Source organism: Dendrobates tinctorius, unplaced genomic scaffold, assembly GCF_039654945.1.
Source record: "Dendrobates tinctorius isolate UK_male_01 unplaced genomic scaffold, ASM3965494v1 ptg000046l, whole genome shotgun sequence".
In the NCBI taxonomy this organism is placed as follows: Eukaryota; Metazoa; Chordata; class Amphibia; order Anura; family Dendrobatidae; genus Dendrobates; species Dendrobates tinctorius.
Genome location: NW_027361714.1, coordinates 8,459,232 through 8,477,919, shown reverse-complemented (window position 1 = coordinate 8,477,919; position 18,688 = coordinate 8,459,232). Strand labels below are relative to the sequence as shown.

The window sequence follows — 18,688 nt, the reverse complement described above, 5'->3', positions numbered from 1 at the left end:
AATCCTGGCTTATTCCGCTGGGCAATGAATAATAGGGGAGTTGGACCTGTGGCAAACCCCAGAGGAGTCCTGCTGATTGTCGCTGACCAGATGCAGGGATTCTTTTTATAATGGCTGCCTCATCATCATCTGACTTCTATAATGTTACTCGGTGACAGTACTATGTACAGCTTCTTTGATATTCTCATGATGATGGCATCTCTGAGCTCTGTAGTCATCCTCCTTACAATGGTATGAGGAGAATGTGCGCTAAGGGGGTGAGGAACGCTTGGTCTCCTGTTTCAGTGGAGTGCAGAAATGATTGCATGTTCTGACAGGCCACAAACATGTAATATGAGCCTGCAGCCATACATTTTCTTGTAATTGAGCTTAGTAATGATTACCTCAGACGCAATACCGAAGATAGGAGGATATGTCGCCGTGTCTGGTTGTATGGCACGCTATCCGTCACCCAAGCACTACCTGCTGTCCATAAAAAGAACTGATCTATGCCCTCGGGCTCCACTATACCATGCTGCCATCTCCCTTGGCCCTAATATTAGCGCTGTCTGCTGAATTGCATTGAATGTGGATTTAAATAAAAATGAGAATTGTGCTTAAATAAATTGGCAAATAATTCAAAATAATGTGATTTATCACGCATACCTACCGAAATTCTCTTTGTGACTCACTTCATACATATTCAGTTCAATGGGACATGCCACAGTTAAAGGGAATCTGTCACCACTTTTTTGGCATATCATGTAAAAATATCATTCAGTTCAGTGTTACCTATGCATTATACCAGTGCTTTTCATACCCCTTGAGTCCCCACCTTTGATCCATAAATACCGCTTATATTTCTCCTGCGGTGTGTGTAAATCTGCTCGTTCTAGTCCGAAGGGCGGGGCTTATTGTCCGCCCCCCCCCCCCACGTTCCTGGCTTGCACTACACGTTTCTTTCGGGTAATTCCTGCGTTCGCTTACAGTTACCGCGCGTGCGCATTCAAATGTCCTGTGGGCAAAGCATAAAATCAGTTGTTATGATTGGGTCACCTAGGAGGAAAACAAGACCAAGCTAAGCCACAGAAAACCTGAGAGGTTGGTAACTAAGCGGATTGCAGACCCCTGTTCCTATCCACACAACTAGCAGTAGCCGTGGAGCGTACCTACGATGATTCTAGACGCCTCGACACAGCCGGAGGACTAAATAAGCCTAAAGCAAGAAAAGGGGAAATCTAAACTGCCCCAGAGCAGACACCAAAGGAATAGATAGCCCCCAAACATGTATTGTCGGTGAGACAAGATGAAAACACAAGCACAGGTAGGAAAATAGGCTGAGCAAACGATGGGGCCCACACTAACTAGAAAGGACAGGAAAGGAAAGCTACTGTCTGCAATCACGCCAAAAAAACCCTGCAAAAATGTCCAACACTTCTGATAGCAAAAAAAACCTGAAGTCACTAGACTTCACCCACTATATCAGCACTCTGGCCTCTTTTTGCTCTGTTTTCAGAATATGCCAATCTAATAAGGGACTAAAAGCAAACTGGCACAAACAGTAACATAAGAATGGAAATTCAGCACAGCCCCAGCCGGGGCTGGCTGACCACACAAAACTGAATAGACAAACCAAATCAAATGTGAACAATAGCAAAGAACACTTAGCTTGAGAAGGCAGGGACTGAACTGGAAACTAAGACCTCAGGAGGCAGGAAAAATCACCAGCAGGGGTTAGATGGGAGTCAGTTGTCTTAAATCCAGTCAGAGACTCCAGATGTCCTATCGTCGTCCTAATTATAAGGTGGCAGGTCTCTATTAATTAGATCAGCTTCATTACCTCCTGCAACCACCAGTGGGAGCCCGGAAAGAGAACTCACGACTCCTCTGTCAATACAACCAGCTCCACCACCCTAACCAGCAACCAGAGGCAGACCAGAAAATGAATTCACAACATCAGTATTGCGCATGTGCCAACATACGTCATTACGTTCTATGGCCCGGAAGTATTGCGATGCGTGAGGGAACATGCAATTTGCATCACAGTACTTCTGGGCCATAGAACGTAATGGCGTATACCGGCACATACACAATACTGATTTTATGCTTTGCCCCACAGTTGGGCAAAGCATACTGCACACATGGTAGAGGACATTTGAATGCTCACGCGTGGTAACTCTAAGCGAACTGATATTCACAGAAAATAATACGTACAGCAAGCCGAGGGGGGGGTGGAGACTGACAGTAAGCCCCGTCCATCGGACCGAGCAGATTTATGTACACCGCTGGAGGATGTAAACGGTATTTATGGATCAAAGGTGGTGAGTCGAGGGGTATCAAAAGTACTGGTATAATGCATAGGTGACACGAAATTGAATGATATTTTTACATGATATGCCAAAAAAGTGTTGACAGATTCCCTTTAAATTACAGGCATATAGCCTTTATTGAGGCTTCATTTTAGGTCTGCATGAGGTTGTGCTGTAATATGGCCTTTTATAAGCCTCTTATAATACTCGTGCTGAGTGTGTACAAGCCCTTACAAAAGAGAGCGCACTGTGGGTATGTGTATGAGCCCTTACAAGAGAAAATGTAAGCTTACTGTTCGATCGATTACATGAGAGAAAGCACTGGATATATGTGCAAGACAGCGAGCACTGGGTATGTGTACTATCCCTTACACATACCCAGTGCTCTTTTTTCTTATTTTTTTCGTATGAGCCCTTACAAGAAAGCGCACAGTGGGTAAGTGTATGAGCCTTTACAAGAGAGAGTGCTGGGTAGGTATATGTGCTCTTACAGGAATGTGAACTAGTTGGGTGTACAGACTCTTGCCCAGTGCGCGATTTTGTAAGAGCCTGTACACCCAACCAGTACACTCTCTTGTAAGGTTGCATAAACCCTTTCTTGTAAGGGCGCATAAACCTACCCAGTGTGCCCTTGTAAGGGCTTGCACACATACCCAGTGCGCGATCTTGTATGTGTACGAGCCCTTACAAGAGAGAGCGCTCTGGGTTTGTTTATGCAACCTTATAAGAAAGCGCACAAGAAAGGGTTTATGCACCCTTACAAGAGCATGTATTGGTTGGGTATAAAAGCTTTTACAAGAGAGCTCACTGAGGTGTACAAGCCCTTACAACAGAGTGTACTAGGTTTGTCTACAAGCTCTATTCCTGTATCAGTTGCACGTGATCAGCATGACAGTTAGTCTCTAGTGATATTCTAATGTCCTGCTTTTTTGTGTCTTTAGTTGGCGATGGACGAATGGGTCATCTTGAAGAAGCACCATATGATGCTATTCACGTTGGAGCTGCCGCACCGGTAGTGCCACAAGCTGTACGTACTTTTACTAGTTTTGGGTAAATTGTTTTGTACAGTCTTAAATGGCTTGTTAGTTCTTTCTATCACACTTCAGGAGATGCCGCTTTCAGCCTTTGAACTGAGAAATTAGCATTTGAATGGGCTTAGAGGACCTTATAAAGTATATTGTACATGGAGAGCCATGATACAGCAATATAAAAAGGAGCAATCGTAATCCTGTTAGGTGTTCATAAAGCTTACCATTTAAAGTTGGTACAAGTAGGTAAATATCTGTAATTTACAGCAACAGGAATGTTGATGAGCACTCTTAAAACATTTCATATATTAAAGTAGTTCAAGCAAGTTTTTAAATGGTTATAATTGAAAAGTTGTTGTAAAAACAAGCAACGTTGCAATTGTCATTAAAATCCTCCCTTTTTTAATAAACTGAGGGATATTGAATTCTATTGTGTACAGCCTGTTACCTAGGTTACCGACCACTCTACAATATCGGAGGAGCCAGTTACCTAGGTAAGGAGTACGCTCCGCATTCTGGTTTTATACTAGAGCATGTAGTTGCTGTTCTGATACTGGCTGAATTCGGCTAGCTAGAGTCCCCCTGCGCGATTCCCATGCTCCAGAGACAAAGCTGCCTCTGCTGGCACCATAGGGGAGCGTTCCGTTTGGCCAGCAGCGCAGCCATGCTGCAGTGCGCTACTGAAGAAAGAACATAAGAACTCTTTTAAAATGACCCTTCAGGCAAAACCCCAAATCTCACTAAAGTTGGCACATGTATAGTGAACTTACCTGGTGCTCATCCTTCGTATCATCAGCGCTGGCATATCTGAGGACGGTAAAGGGGGTTGAGGTTTTGGACATTGTACAGCATTCTCCATAGCATTGAGGCAGCTGCTGAATACTGTGCTGTATGCACACAGATTGCATCCAGCTCTGTCATAGATAACCAGAGGGTTTATGCTGTTCTATTTGCCTGAGACCTCACACCTGTAGACCAACATTCTAGCCTTGTAGTGCGTTTTCTCACTTTGAATACTGTCTGAATGCTAGAAATATAAATGTTTGATTTGGGGACTGATGTTTTTAAAGTTATACCTAAAGCTTGTTAGTGCACAGATAGAAGCCTATGTACCATGTGTACCTTTATTAGTCCACAATGTTCCGTCACAAGCAGCAGAGAGCCTAGTGGTACGTGGCAGGGAATTCAGACTGGAACATTGGTCCTTAAAGCCCATCAGAAAACTATATATCTCTTGTGTAAAATAGTGGACTCGTCTAAATAGATTTATCCCTTCTCATTGCCGATCACTAAAGAGCGACTGGTGGCTTCCTTAGGTTGATGTATACTGACTGCTCTATCCATTCTGTTTTGGCGCTTTCACAGTTTAGTTTTATTCACCTGTGATTTGTTCTTTCAGCTTATAGATCAGCTAAAACCTGGAGGAAGATTAATCCTACCTGTCGGACCTGCCGGAGGAAACCAAATGTTGGAGCAATACGATAAGTTAGAAGACGGAAGTGTCAAAATGAAACCTCTAATGGGGGTGATCTATGTGCCTTTAACAGACAAAGAAAAGCAATGGTCAAGGTGGAAGTGATTTTCTGTCCCACTCTTTCTCCTTCGTTACACACAAGGTGAAAGGTCTGGATATTAGCAGATAACTGGAATGACTGCATTAGCTGCTGTCACTGCTTTCTGCTACTTCCATACCATCTAACACTAGTACAAGATGGAAGGTTAGATCCTACAACATGTTGAAATAATTGGTGTGCATGGCTTCTGGGAAGCAGAGGGTCCACGTGCTAATTAACACACTATTTGCCAATCTTGTATAGCTTTTTTTTTTTTTCCAACATGTTTTTATCTAATTCAGCATTTGGTCTCACAGCTACAACTCAATCAATGAGGTTATTCATGGTTGTCATGAGGAGTGCTCTGCCCTGCTGAATGCACTTCTGCACCCAAATCCTCAAAATCCGCTGCGTGCAGTTCCTTATGTGATTGCCGACCAATGACATCCTAGTTCTACTCAGTTGGAGACAAGTCAAAAGATGCTGCATGCCATGGTAGCAAATTTTGGCCAGTCGGGCTGCTGACAGTAACATGATGGCTGCTTGGACTCTTGGCAGAAATGGCCGTACTACTGTGGTTCCATGGCCAAATCTATGTATTGCTGAACTGTTAGTGAGAAGGGACTGGCTACTGTATATTATGCCACCCCGCAATCCAATGAGTAGGACAGGTATGATTTCCCCATGTGAATGCCTTTTTATTGCCTCACACCACTACACTTGAAGGCTATCATGGTACAGAGTAAAGGCCCCGTCACGCTAGTGAGATCGCTGATTTTGTGACGCCACGGCGATCTCGCCAGCGAGATCACTGTGTGTGACGGGGATCAGCGACCGGCCCCCCTGCTGGTTATCGCTGATTGTGCACTAATGTCCTGGGCCGTTTTTTGATCGCTGGTCTCCCGCTGGCCAGCGCGCATCGCTGTGTGTGGCAGCGAGAGACCAGCGACGCTGGTTTCCAAGGTAAACAGCGGGTATCTAGGAGCCGCGGCTCTTAGCTACCCGATGTTTACCCTGGAAACGAGCGTGTACGCTGGTTTCCAGGGTAAACAGCGGGTATCTAGGAGCTGTGGCGCCTAGATACCCGATGTTTACATTGGAAACCAGCTTGCTCGCTGGTCCTGATCGCTGGAGGGGCTGTCTAACGATGTCCCAGTGATCCCACCATGTGTAACGGGGGCTTAAGACGATAGAAAGTGAAATGGAGGTCTATCCTCTTTAGCGATGATTCCCGCTTTTGTCTTGGATGCAGTGATAGCCAGACATTTGTCTGGAAACCCTTCATGAGGGAATTTTACACCAGCCCTACACTTGGGATTATTGTGTGGGGTGCCATAATGTATGGAGGGCAATATCCAACCCAGGGAACTGAGACATCAAGCTGTGATTCCATTTTACAAAATCCTCCTGCCTCAGAAGGAGTATGACATGTAAACACTACCCAAAAAAGACAAACTTGGAAAAAAAGGTCTATGTGCAAAGTAAAAACATAATTTTTTATTGAAAAATGTGTATTAAAAATTAGGCGTATAATTCAAGCAAGAAAGATCGGCAGTAGCAAGTTACAATAGACAGATTCTAGGCATAATTTTATATACCGTATATACTCGAATAGAAGTCGAGATTTTTAGCCCATTTTTTGGGCTGAAAGTCCCCCCCCTCGGCTTATATTCGAGTCATGTACACCAGGGGGTCAGAAGGAAAGGAGGGTCGGGGGTGTCAGGTCATACTTACCCGTCCTGGCGCTGTCTCTTCAGCCCCCAGCTTCTCCGCGATCTCCCTTCCTTCCTTCAGCGCTCACATGGTACTGCTCATTAAACTCATGAATATGTGCATATTCATGAGTTTTAATGAGCGGTACTACGTGACCGTTGAAGGCAGGAAGGGAGATTGCGCAGAAGCTGGGGGCTGAAGAGACAGCGCCAGGACGGGTAAGTATAGCGATACTCGCCTGTCCTGCGTCCATGGCTGCTTGCTGCTGTCTGGCACGTCATGTCAGTGACGTTCAGACAGCAGAGGGCGCGGTGACGTGGTTAGTGCGTGCCGCGCCCCCTGCAGTCTGAATGTCACTGATAGATGACGTGCCAGACAGCAGCAAGCAGCCATGGACGCAGGACAGGTGAATATCTCGGGTGCCAGCAGTGACACCGGCACCTGGCCCCCAGCGACGGAGAGGTGAGTATGTCATTTTTTTTATTTTTAAATGCAGCAGCGGCAGAACATGGGGCCATAATCTGTGGAGCATCTTATGGGGGCAGCATATAGGGGCATAATCTAATCTATGGAGCATCTTATGGGGGAATAATCTATGGAGCATCTTATGGGGGCAGCATATGGGGGCATAATCTATGGAGCATCTTATGGGGGCAGCATATGGGGGCATAATCTATGGAGCATCTTATGGGGCCATAACCTTTATGGAGCAGCATATGGGGCATATAATTCTATGGAGCATCGTATGGGGCCATTATTAACCTTTGTGCAGCATTATATGGGGTGTATTTTGTATGGAACATCTTATGGGGCGATCATGAACTGTATGGAACATTATGTGGGGCTCCTGATTCAATATGGATATTCAAAAACATTTAACCTACTGATGTCTCAATTAATTTTACTTTTATTGGTATCTATTTTTATTTTTTAAATTTACCAGTAGCTGCTGCATTTTCCACCCTAGGCTTATACTCGAGTCAATAAGTTTTCCCAGTTTTTTGTGGCAAAATTAGGGGAGTCGGCTTATACTTGGGTCGGCCTATACTCGAGTATATATGGTATTCCACGGAGACATTGGAGTAATATCTCAGTATATTTATATAAGGTTAATCTAGCCAGGTCAAACCAGTGTTAAATGGTAAAGGCAAAAAAAAGTTGATCGTGCTTTTTTTTTTTTTTAAAGTGTTAAGTGCTTTTAATTATTATCATAGATTCATATTGCTGTGAATGTATTGTATGGTGTTGATCTGGCCAAAAAAAACTCAATTAGCTGTAATAAGGAAATGGAACACATGAGAATGGAGCCAAAGCGGAGTCTGAGGATCTATAAATACGGTACATTTATGGTGCAAGTGGTTTTTGTATCTGTCTTAGAGAGCTCCATAATTTGGGTTAGATATATATACACTCACTGGCCACTTTATTAGGTACACCATGCTAGTAAGGGGTTGGACCCCCTTTTGCCTTCAGAACTGCCTCAATTCTTCGTGGCAGAGATTCAACAAGGTGCTGGAAGCATTCCTCAGAGATTTTGGACCATATTGACATGATGGCATCACACAGTTGGCGCAGATTTGTCGGCTGCACATCCCTGATGCGAATCTCCCGTTCCACCACATCCCAAAGATGCTCTATTGGATTGAGATCTGGTGACTGAGGAGGCCATTTGAGTACAGTAAACTCATTGTCATGTTCAAGAAACCAATCTGAGATGATTCGAGCTTTATGACATGGCGCATTATCCTGCTGAAAGTAGCCATCAGATGTTGGGTACATTGTGGTCATAAAGGGATGGACATGGTCAGCAACAATACTCAGGTAGGCTGTGGCGTTGCAACGATGCTCAATTGGTACCAAGGGGCCCAAAGAGTGCCCAGAAAAAATTCCCCACACCATGACACCACCACCACCAGCCTGAACCGTTGATACAAGGCAGGATGGATCCATGCTTTCATGTTGTTTACGCCAAATTCTGACCCAACCATCCGAATGTCGCAGCAGAAATCGAGACTCATCAGACCAGGCAACGTTTTTCCAATCTTCTACTGTCCAATTTCGATGAGCTTGTGCAAATTGTAGCCTCAGTTTCCTGTTCTTAGCTGAGAGGAGTGGTACCCAGTGTGGTCTTCTGCTGCTGTAGCCCATCTGCCTCAAAGTTCGACGCACTGTGCGTTCAGAGATGCTCTTCTGCCTACCTTGGTTGTAACGGGTGGCAATTTGAGTCACTGTTGCCTTTCTATCAGCTCGAACCAGTCTGCCCATTCTCCTCTGACCTCTGGCATCAACATGGCATTTCCGGCCACAGAACTGCCGCTCACTGGATTTTTTTTCTTTTTCGGACCATTCTCTGTAAACCCTAGAGATGGTTGTGCGTGAAAATCCCAGTAGATCAGCAGTTTCTGAAATTCTCAGACCAGCCCTTCTGGCACCAACAATCATGCCACGTTCAAAGGCACTCAAATCACCTTTCTTCCCCATACTGATGCTCGGTTTGAACTGCAGGAGATTGTCTTGACCATGTCTACATGCCTAAATGCACTGAGTTGCCGCCATGTGATTGGCTGATTAGAAATTAAGTCTTAACACACAGTTGGACAGGTGTACCTAATAAAGTGGCCAGTGAGTGTATATCAGTCAGTAGTGCCAAATAAAGAAGGCACATCAAGGATAAGATGGATAAAGTGCGTAGAAGGTATACTCACAAAGTGACTATTGCTTAGTCTTTATATATAACAGCTACCACCCTGACGCCACCGTTTCGCCTGAGCTTTTTCCGCTTTGCCCCTTGGAAACCGCTCAGGCGAAACGGCAGCATTTGGGTGGTGGCTGTTATATATAAAGACAAAGCAATAGTCACTTTGTGATTATATCCTCTACGTACCTTATGGAGATTAAGCATATTTTCCTTGATGTGCCTCCTTCCTTTGACACTACTGACATTTGATATACAGTATATCTCTAACTCAAGTTATGGAGCTCTGTAAGACAGATACAAAAGCACTTGCACCTTATATGTATTTATAGATCTTCAGACTCCTCTTTGGCTCCATTCTCATGCGTTCCATTTCTTTATTATAGCTAATTGAGGATTCTCTGGCCAGATCAACACCATACAATATATTCACAGCAATAACGGTTAGAATTAAAAGCATTTGCACGAAAAAAAGAAAAAAAAAACTATTTGTTTAATATTCCATTATCTGTAATCAACAGTTTGTTTTTCTGCTTAACCATTTAACAGTGGTTTGACCTGGCTACATTAACCTTACAAAAATATTCTGAGATAATACTCCATTGTCTCAGTGGTATATATGTTATGCCTAGAATCTGTCTATTGTAACTTGCTACTGACTGTCTGTCTTGCTTGAATTATAAGCCTAGTTTTTAATAAAAATGTATTTTTTAACTTTGCACATAGGCTTCTTTTCCCAAGTTTGTCTTTCTTGAGTAGTGTTTACATGTCATGCTCTTCTGAGGCAGGAGGCGTCTGTAAAATGGAGTCACGGCTTGATATTGCCTTCCATACATTACGGCACCCCACACCATATTCCAGAGGCTCTACGCTTCTAAATGTTGGACAGACTGTTGACTCGGAAGGAGTATGTCAGCTCTGAACTTTACACTTGCAAAGATGCACATAAGAAGATTCTGGTTTTGGAGGTACATTTTAAGTAGAGCATAAAAAATACAATTTATCTTCTGGACATAAGTTTAGCTCTAATCTGATAGGACAGTCTATTGAGGTACAATGTAAAGGGGATGGATATTTCACGTTCTGAAAATGTATTTCACTGTTGCCCCAAATGCTGCAATTAAGAAACATGTCACATGAGATAAGCCTCCAGTTTGCACTGCCGCACATTATTTATTCTGCTCTGCATCACTTTTTAGTTGTCTTTTTTAATAAGATACTTGCTATAACGAGCTTTTACTTTTGTTGCTTTGCTTTTCTCCAGTCATGTTATTTTTTGGCACATCTTCCAGTAAGAAAGCTTTCTAATTCCTTTTTTTTTTTTTTTGTCTTTTCAGGGATGAATTGTAACGGCTCCATCACTCCGAACCAAACATAGTGTTATGGTGTGGTGCTCTCAAGCACCTCCAAAAGCTTCTTCTTCAGACTCATCGGCAGTGCAGCTTCTTCTGGATTTTTCTTTTCCCTGCTGAATTGGCATGAAAGTGTTTTTTTTTTTTTTTTTTTTCTTTTTTCCTTTTGGCTTTTAAAATCAAATGTTAAACTGTGCAGATCCCATATAAAATCCCATATAAAATATTATAATTTAATATTTTTTTTTTCTTATGAGTTTGAAAATACCTGAGTGTTTGACTGACGGTAGTGCAGTTACTCACTCACCATTGCGAACTATTTAAAAAAAAAATGCACTTATTTTGTTTAATTTTCTGGATACATATAATGTCAGCATCACTGTACAATGTTCAGACCGCCACCAAATGACACTACAATGCATAACGTCAAGTCTCCGCTAAGTGCTGCTAAACATATAGAACTGAGCTTCCCTCTCAGAGCTTTTTGGCGTGGTGTTCGTAGAATAGCATGTGGATGCAGTTGGCAGCTTTATCTTAACACCCGGAAATATTTCTGTCCTTCCTAGTCTCTGTGCTATCAGGTCATGACACTCATAGCCCAGTGCATCAGAGTGAGCTGTAGACTACTTGGAACGATGCTGGTCATACCCAACATGTAAGAAATAGTTTTCATGGTTTTTGAGAAAGGTTACACTTGGCGGCCTCTACTACATCTGAGCTTTTTCTGTTGATGCAGTTTATAGTTCACTGCTGTGTACAGCACGTGCTGTGTAAGCCATGTTCTCGAACAGTTTATGCAGTTACGCTTTGCCAAATAAAGTACAACCCCCCACCAAAAAATGCGCCTGGACGTCTTTTGTGTTAGTGCTAAAGGCTGTGACAGGAATGAAAAGATTGAGGTTCACGGCATGAAAATAAGGAAAAGGCCTTGTTCTTTTTGTCAGCGCAGAAGACATAACCAACATGTTAATTTCCCCTTTGGAACAGGTGCTAAATTTGAGAACACGGCTGGATTCTGGCACAGCACGTCGAGGTGTCACGTACTTGTGCAACCCTTAATTTAGACATGATCACAGGAAGGATCCGACTCGTACAGAACAGCTTTGGATTGAGCTTTGCTGGAAGTACTGTAAATGCAGAGTACAACAAAGCAAACCTTCTATCAAGACCAAATGGCAGAACACCATTTGCTAAGTGACAAGGAAAACCGCCTCGGGGGAACCCATCAAAGTGCTTCCAGTTACTCACATGATCAAAATTGTTGGTACCTCTCGTTTAATGACAGAAAAGCCCACAATGGTCACAGAAATAACTTGAGTCTGACAAAAGTAAAAAAAAATCTATGAAAATGAACAAATGAAAGTCATTGTTTTTCAACCATGCTTTCACAGATTTGGACAGAAATGATGGTACCCCTGAAAATGTGACAAAATGGACATGTTAAATCAAGGTGTCCACTAATTAGCATCACAGGTGTCTACAATCTTGGAATCAGTGAGTGGCCCTGTATAGAGGGGCTACGGATACTCACTGTGCTGTTTAGTGACATGGTGTGTATCACACTCAACATTGACCAGAGGAAGCGATGGAAAGAGTTGTCTCAGGAGATTAGAAAGAAAATTATAGACAAACATGTTAAAGGTATAAGACCATCTCCAAGCAGCTTGATGTTCCTGTGACTACAGTTGCACATATTATTCAGAAATTTAAGATCCATGGGACGGTAGCCAACCTCCCTGGACGTGGCCGCAGGAGGAAAATTAATGACAAATCAAAAAGACAGATAATACGACTGATAACAAGAGCCCAGAAAAACTTCTAAACAGATTAAAGGTGAACTACAAGCTCAAGGAACATCAGTGTCTGATTACACCATCCATCATTGTATGATCCAAAGTGGACTTCATGGGAGATGACCAAGGAGGACACCATTGTTGAAAAAAATCAAAGCCAGACTGGAATTTGCCAAATTACATGTTGACAAGCCACAAAGCTTCTGGGAGAATGTCCTACGGACAGATGAGACAAAGATGGAACTTTTTTGGCAATGCACATCTGCTTTATGTTCACAGATGGAAAAATGAAGCATATCAAGAAAAGAACACTGTCCCTACTGTGAAACGACGAGGCTCTGTTATGTTCTGGGGCAGCTTTGCTGCATCTGGCACAGAGTGTCTAGAATCTGTACAGGGTACAATGAAATCTCAAGACTATCGAGGGATTATAGAGGGAAATGTGCTGCCCAGTGTCAGAAAGCTTGGTCTCAGTCGCAGGTCATGGGTCTTGCAACAGGATAATGACCCAAAACACACGGCTAAAAACACCCAAGAATGGCTACGAGGACAACATTGGACTATTCTGAAGTGGCCACCTATGAGTCCTGACCTAAATCCTATTGAGCATCTTTGGATAGAGCTGAAACATTCCGTCTGGAAAAGGCAACCTTCAAACACGAGACAACTAGAGCAGTTTGCTCTTGAGGAGTTGGCCAAAGTACCTGTCGAGAGGTGCAGAAGTCTCATTGACAGTTACAGGAATCATTTGATTGCAGTGATTGCCTCAAAATGTTTTGCAACAAAATATTAAGTTAAGGGTACCATCATTTCTGTCCAGGCCTATTTCATGAGTTTTATTTATTTTTTTTTTTATTCTATGGAAGCATTGTTGAAAAGCAATGTCTGACTTTCATTTCTTCATTTTCATAGATTTTTTATTTTTGTCAGATTCAAGTTATTTCTGTGACCGTTGTGGCTTTTTCTGTCATTAAACGAGGAGTACCAACAATTTTGACTGTGTATGATTAACTCTGGTTATGAGGTATTGTACATACACTTAGTTATCTTTCTCCTTGATATTGTATTCCCATGTACCAGATTGGATGCAGACCTTTCTGAGGGTTCCATTTATCTCAATAGGGTTTGTAGCAATTCACATACATGGAACTTATGAATTAGTGGCTGACATTTCTGAAACAAATCCGTCATGTGAACCTAAAGTTATTCACACTCTTCATGCAATGAAATCTGTTTTCGGTGGGACAGATAGGAAATCAATATTTCTAGTGTTTCCTCCAGCACTCTATTGAAATAGTCAGACCCAGAGGTTCACTTTAGACCATGTGAACGTGACTGCATATGGAGTAAATCGTGCTTATTAGTGATGAGCGAGTGTGCTCGCCCCTTGATTGAGGGTCCTCGAGTGCCAAGCTCGAGGCCCTGCATCTTAACCAATGTTACATGCAGAAATAGCCTGCCATACAAGGCAAACATGCGAAACGGTGACTTGAGCATGGCGCTCGAGTAGCCGCGATACTCATTGGGTACCAGAGCACCCCGCTGCACGATTGAGTGGCGTGCACACTTGCCTATCTGTTGCCATATCTTTAGTACATTGTAATGAAGGGTAACTAATGGCTCATTATTGCCACCAGGGCACATGCAATGAATATAAATGTGTATATTTGGGGAAATTTCTGTAGAAGTGATAGAAAAACACCCCATTTATAATGAAAACGCAAATACAGACATCTTTGGTATACCACCTGTTCCCCTGTGTCTACATGAAGGGTAGCAGAGCACACCGATTGGGCTGCATACTGTACACTAAACAGATGGGCGAGGGGAGCAATAGGGCTCAAGCTGACACCTGATTTACAGATCCGTGTCCCATTGTGTCTATTTGCAAGCATCAACATCTGAGAAGAAAAAAAAACAGGTAAAGTGGTTTTCCAATATTTCAAGAAAATGAGCTATGAAGAAGATATGGAATAAAAAAAAGACCACTTTTATACTAGGGTTTTATTTCCTGGCCAGCCGTGATCCCCGCCGGTCTCTACTTCATATGCTTTCCACCTTCCTGACCTTTTATATAGCAGCAAATTCATCCGGAAGGTAATTTAATATCAGACCAACGATGTCAGGGAATGTGGAACGTTTTAAATAACTCTTATTTTATCCAAAAAATCCTTATGTGTGTTCACATTTACATAAAAAGAAACAACAAAATGAGGATATGGTCCCTTTATGATCACAAGTAGCTTTCTGGTGTACAGACGATAAGTTAAGGTAAGCACGAAAAGGAAGAAGGGGTACAAGTGTTACAGATACATGCCATTTATGAGATAGTCGGACTCTTCAGACGTCAATGGACGAGCTTTTTTCAGTTTCTGTCTCACGAGCTGGAGACGACAAACCACCATCAACAGCAGGAAAGAGGTAATGGCCAAACCAAGGGCCAGTGGTAAAACCGCGCCTGAAAGAGAGCCCAAATACAATGAGAATCTACAGATATGGCTTTATTTTATATATACACCGAACCAAAATTACTAAAAGTACCACTATTTTACTATCAACGTTAAAAAAAAAAAAAAAATGTCCCCATACCTTAGCGGTCAGTAATATATGTTCAATGTATGCGTTATAATATCGGCCTCTGCTGCATAATGTGACCACAGTTGTGGAAGTCTGAAACTTACTGCATACATGACCGATAGCTAGCATATGAGGAAATTAAAAAAAAAAAAAAAAAACCATATGTATGATACTACTCTGCACTTAATTGCTTGTTTTTTTTCCTTCAGCCTCCATCTTGAGTCCTAGATCTCATCCTGCATTTTTTGACTTTATGCTCTGCTGTATACTCATTCGTATAGAAACAAAATGAGCATATACCGTTATTGCAGTAAAAAGCAATAGTGCATATGAATAACATAGGGCACTTGGTAAACACTGGTTTTGATTAGCGATGAGTGGACATGCTCAGATTCGGTGTTATCCGACCATGCTCGTGTGCTAACGAGAGTATCTTCGGCATGCTTCACAAATATGTTTGAGCACCGCCGGATGCATGTCTCGTGGCTGTTCGACAGCCGTAACATATGCAGCACACCGAAGATACTGTTAGCACCAGATCACGCTTGGATAAGACCTCATCCGTGCACGTTCACTCATCACAAGTTTTGATCAAACAAAGAGTGGTCTCCCTTTCTTTGAGCTGGGCATTACGTTTATATAGCTTCTCATCACTGGGTGTCCATAGACAGGCCCCAGTCCTCGGCCTTTATTCACATTGAGGTCACTTTTTGACACACAGGTTTTAATACTAGAGGTTAGGACCATCCCAATAAGGTATACTTTGTCACTGAGATGGAATGACTTAATACTTTTCTGATGAAAAACAGTGTTTACTAAGTACCCTATGTTATTCATATGAACTATTGCTTTTTACTTACACCAAGATATATGTTCACTTTGTTTCTATCTTATGTTTTGATATATGGCACTTCTCTGCATTTCATCTCCTGGGGGTTTTTTTTCTTCAGTTTCAATCTTGATTCCAAGATCTCATCCTGCTTTTTTTTCCCTTTATGCTCTGCTATATACGTTATGATACATCAATAATGCATAACATTACCAGATAGAACCAGTACCACCTCTGCCTACTGTGGTAACACTATAATTATCCTCCCCTCTATAATTTTCTAAATCAACTAATATAGAAGTGTAAAATCAGAGAGGCCTGCACAGTCATTTTAATTACAACTTTGTGACAGGAGCTTTGTAATCCTCATCAGTAACTGTAAGAGTACTTTCCATCCCTTTGTAATCATCAGTAACTGTAACAGTAGTTTCCCTCTTTGTAATCATCAGTAACAGAGTACTTTCTCTCCCTTTGTGTAATCATCATCAGTAACAGTACTTTCCCTCCCTTTGTAATCATCAGTAACCGAGAGTAGTTTCCCTCTCTGTAATCATCATGAGCAGCTGAGTACTTTCCCTCCTTTTGTAATCATCAGTAACTGTGAAAGTAGTTTCCCTCTCTAATCATCAGTAACTGTGAAAGTACTTTCCCTCCTTTTGTAATCATCAGTAACTGTGATAGTTTCCCTCTCTTTGTAATCATCAGTAACAGAGAGTAGTTTCCCTCCCTTTGTAATCATCATCAGTAACTGCGAGAGTAGTTTCCCTCTCTGTAATCATCATCAGTAACAGTAGTTTCCCTCTCTGTAATCATCAGTAACTGTGAGAGTACTTTCCCTCTCTTTGTAATCATCAGTAACAGAGAGTAGTTTCCCTCCCTTTGTAATCATCATCAGTAACTGCGAGAGTAGTTTCCCTCTCTGTAATCATCATCAGTAACAGTAGTTTCCCTCTCTGTAATCATCAGTAACTGTGAGAGTACTTTCCCTCCTTTTGTAATCATCAGGAACTGTGAGAGTAGTTTCCCTCTCTTTGTAATCATCAGGAACTGTGAGAGTAGTTTCCCTCTCTTTGTAATCAGTAACAGAGAGTAGTTTCCCTCTCTTTGTAATCATCATCAGTAATTGTGATAGTAGTTTATCTCGCTCCTGCAGCAAAAGTGTGTGGTACAATTTCTGCAGTTTAAATATGAACTTTTAATTTCCATGATATCACATGACCTAATGGAAGAGAAAGTATCTTTGCATTTTCAACAAAAAAGCATGAGAAAGGTGATAATTACATAAGAAAATACTTGCTCAATTATATGTATTGGAGGACTAGTGACAGAATAAAAAAAAACTAAAACATGGGGTGTTACTTTAAAAACTAAGGGGCTGGGTAACATTTTAATACATCAAGATCCCCTGTATTCTTAAGACTTTTATTACGAACCATGGGACCTAATTTAGGTACAGAAAAGTTGTCTCTAGCTCTTCAAACTAACCACAGCTATGTTATGGTTTTCAGAATACACACAATGGAGGAATTGTTAAATTAATCAATATAAATGGGCTAGAATTCTGTTGCAATTTGTGCCCAAAAAAACAGTTTTCATTACTTGCACTGTGTTTATTATGTGTTTTAGACACATTGGCCCCAATTCATCAATACTGGTAATTTTTTCACTGGTATTGATGAGGGGATGTGGTGGAGTCAGACACTCCTGAATCATTAGGGTATGTGCACACGCTGCGGATTCTGCTGCGTTTCCGCAGCGTTTTTGGCTCTGCAGAAACGCAGCAGATTTTGCTGCGTTGTACAGTACCTTTATTTCCTATGGAAATAAAAAAAAGCTGTGCACATGCTGCGTTTTTTTCCGCGCGGTTTTGCTGCGGTTTACAATCCGCAGCATGTCAATTGTTTGGTGCAGAAACGCTGCGGTTTTACACCTCATCCATTATGAGGTGTAAAACCGCAGGGCAAAACCGCAGAAAAAACGCAGATAATCCGCAGATAAACCGCAGAAAAACCGCAGCACTTTGTCCTGCGGATTTCCTGCGGTTTTCTCTACAAAATCTGCAGAGACTAAAAACTACGTGTGCACATACCCTAAAGAGGTGCATGCCTTTTCAGGAATCTGGAATGTTTGATAACAGAATTTCTTACTCCATTCTGACTGGAGTGAGCTTTCTGGCTTAAGGAATGCCATGGCTCGCCATGAATTATACAAACTGTGGTATCATGCCCCTGATCCACCCCAGCGCCATCTATTTTAATGGAGCTGGGAGAAACTGAAGAAATAGCTTTGATGAACGATGCCCCAATGTGCCCGGTACAACAAGGGAACATGTTTAATGTGCAATTCTGTTTGCTTAAAAAAAAAAAAAAAAAAAGATCAAACTTTTGATGTAAGTTACTGGCACATAGTAAGCCAACTAATAGGCTATGTAAACTTTGATTAATTAAACCAACAGCATGAGCCACTTTGACGAGGTGATTGTTCTCCGGGAAACACAACTGCCGCCCTGTCTCATCATTCACCACACCCAAGATGACATAGCGTCGCTTGGGAGAGGGTTGAGGGCATGGGGGGCTTATGCGATTCCACTGTGACTTAGAGCTGCCTTTGCTGCTGGGAGTCCTTGGCCCACGAGCGGACAGGCGCAGGGATTGGGAGGGGAGGCTGGCTGTCTGGGTCCACCACAGCTCTGGAGCAAATCTGGAAATGTGAAGGTTGCCCAGGGGAATCGGCCTGGCCATGTAGGCGTCTCCCTCCGGCGTAGTCTCTCCCGCTCCCTCGTATGCCTTAACTGATGCCCGAGTGGCCTTTCTTCCCAGGCTGCTTCCTGCTTGGCAGGAATGGGTCGTGGGGGCCCCTC

At 42.5% G+C, this 18,688-nt stretch overlaps 2 protein-coding genes across 4 annotated transcripts in view; one reads left to right on the top strand and one right to left on the bottom strand.

Moving 5' to 3' along the window:
• The window catches only part of PCMT1 (protein-L-isoaspartate (D-aspartate) O-methyltransferase), a 58,247-nt gene extending 46,778 nt beyond the window's left edge, over positions 1–11,469 (top strand). The window contains exons 6-8 of one of the 3 annotated variants that reach the window (XM_073575696.1): positions 3,230–3,315; positions 4,716–4,939; positions 10,615–11,469. In XM_073575696.1, coding sequence (XP_073431797.1) covers positions 3,230–3,315; positions 4,716–4,895 — 266 coding nt within the window. In that variant the 3' untranslated portion in view covers positions 4,896–4,939; positions 10,615–11,469. The remainder of the gene's footprint in view (positions 1–3,229; positions 3,316–4,715; positions 4,940–10,614) is intronic. The other 2 variants (XM_073575695.1, XM_073575694.1) reach the window with 2 other exon arrangements.
• A 3,164-nt stretch (positions 11,470–14,633) lies between these two features.
• Positions 14,634–18,688, bottom strand: part of LRP11 (LDL receptor related protein 11) — a 35,384-nt gene continuing 31,329 nt past the window's right edge. Inside the window, exon 8 of the mRNA XM_073575693.1 lies at positions 14,634–14,880. Within this exon, the coding sequence (XP_073431794.1) occupies positions 14,726–14,880 (155 nt within the window). The 3' untranslated portion in view covers positions 14,634–14,725. The remainder of the gene's footprint in view (positions 14,881–18,688) is intronic.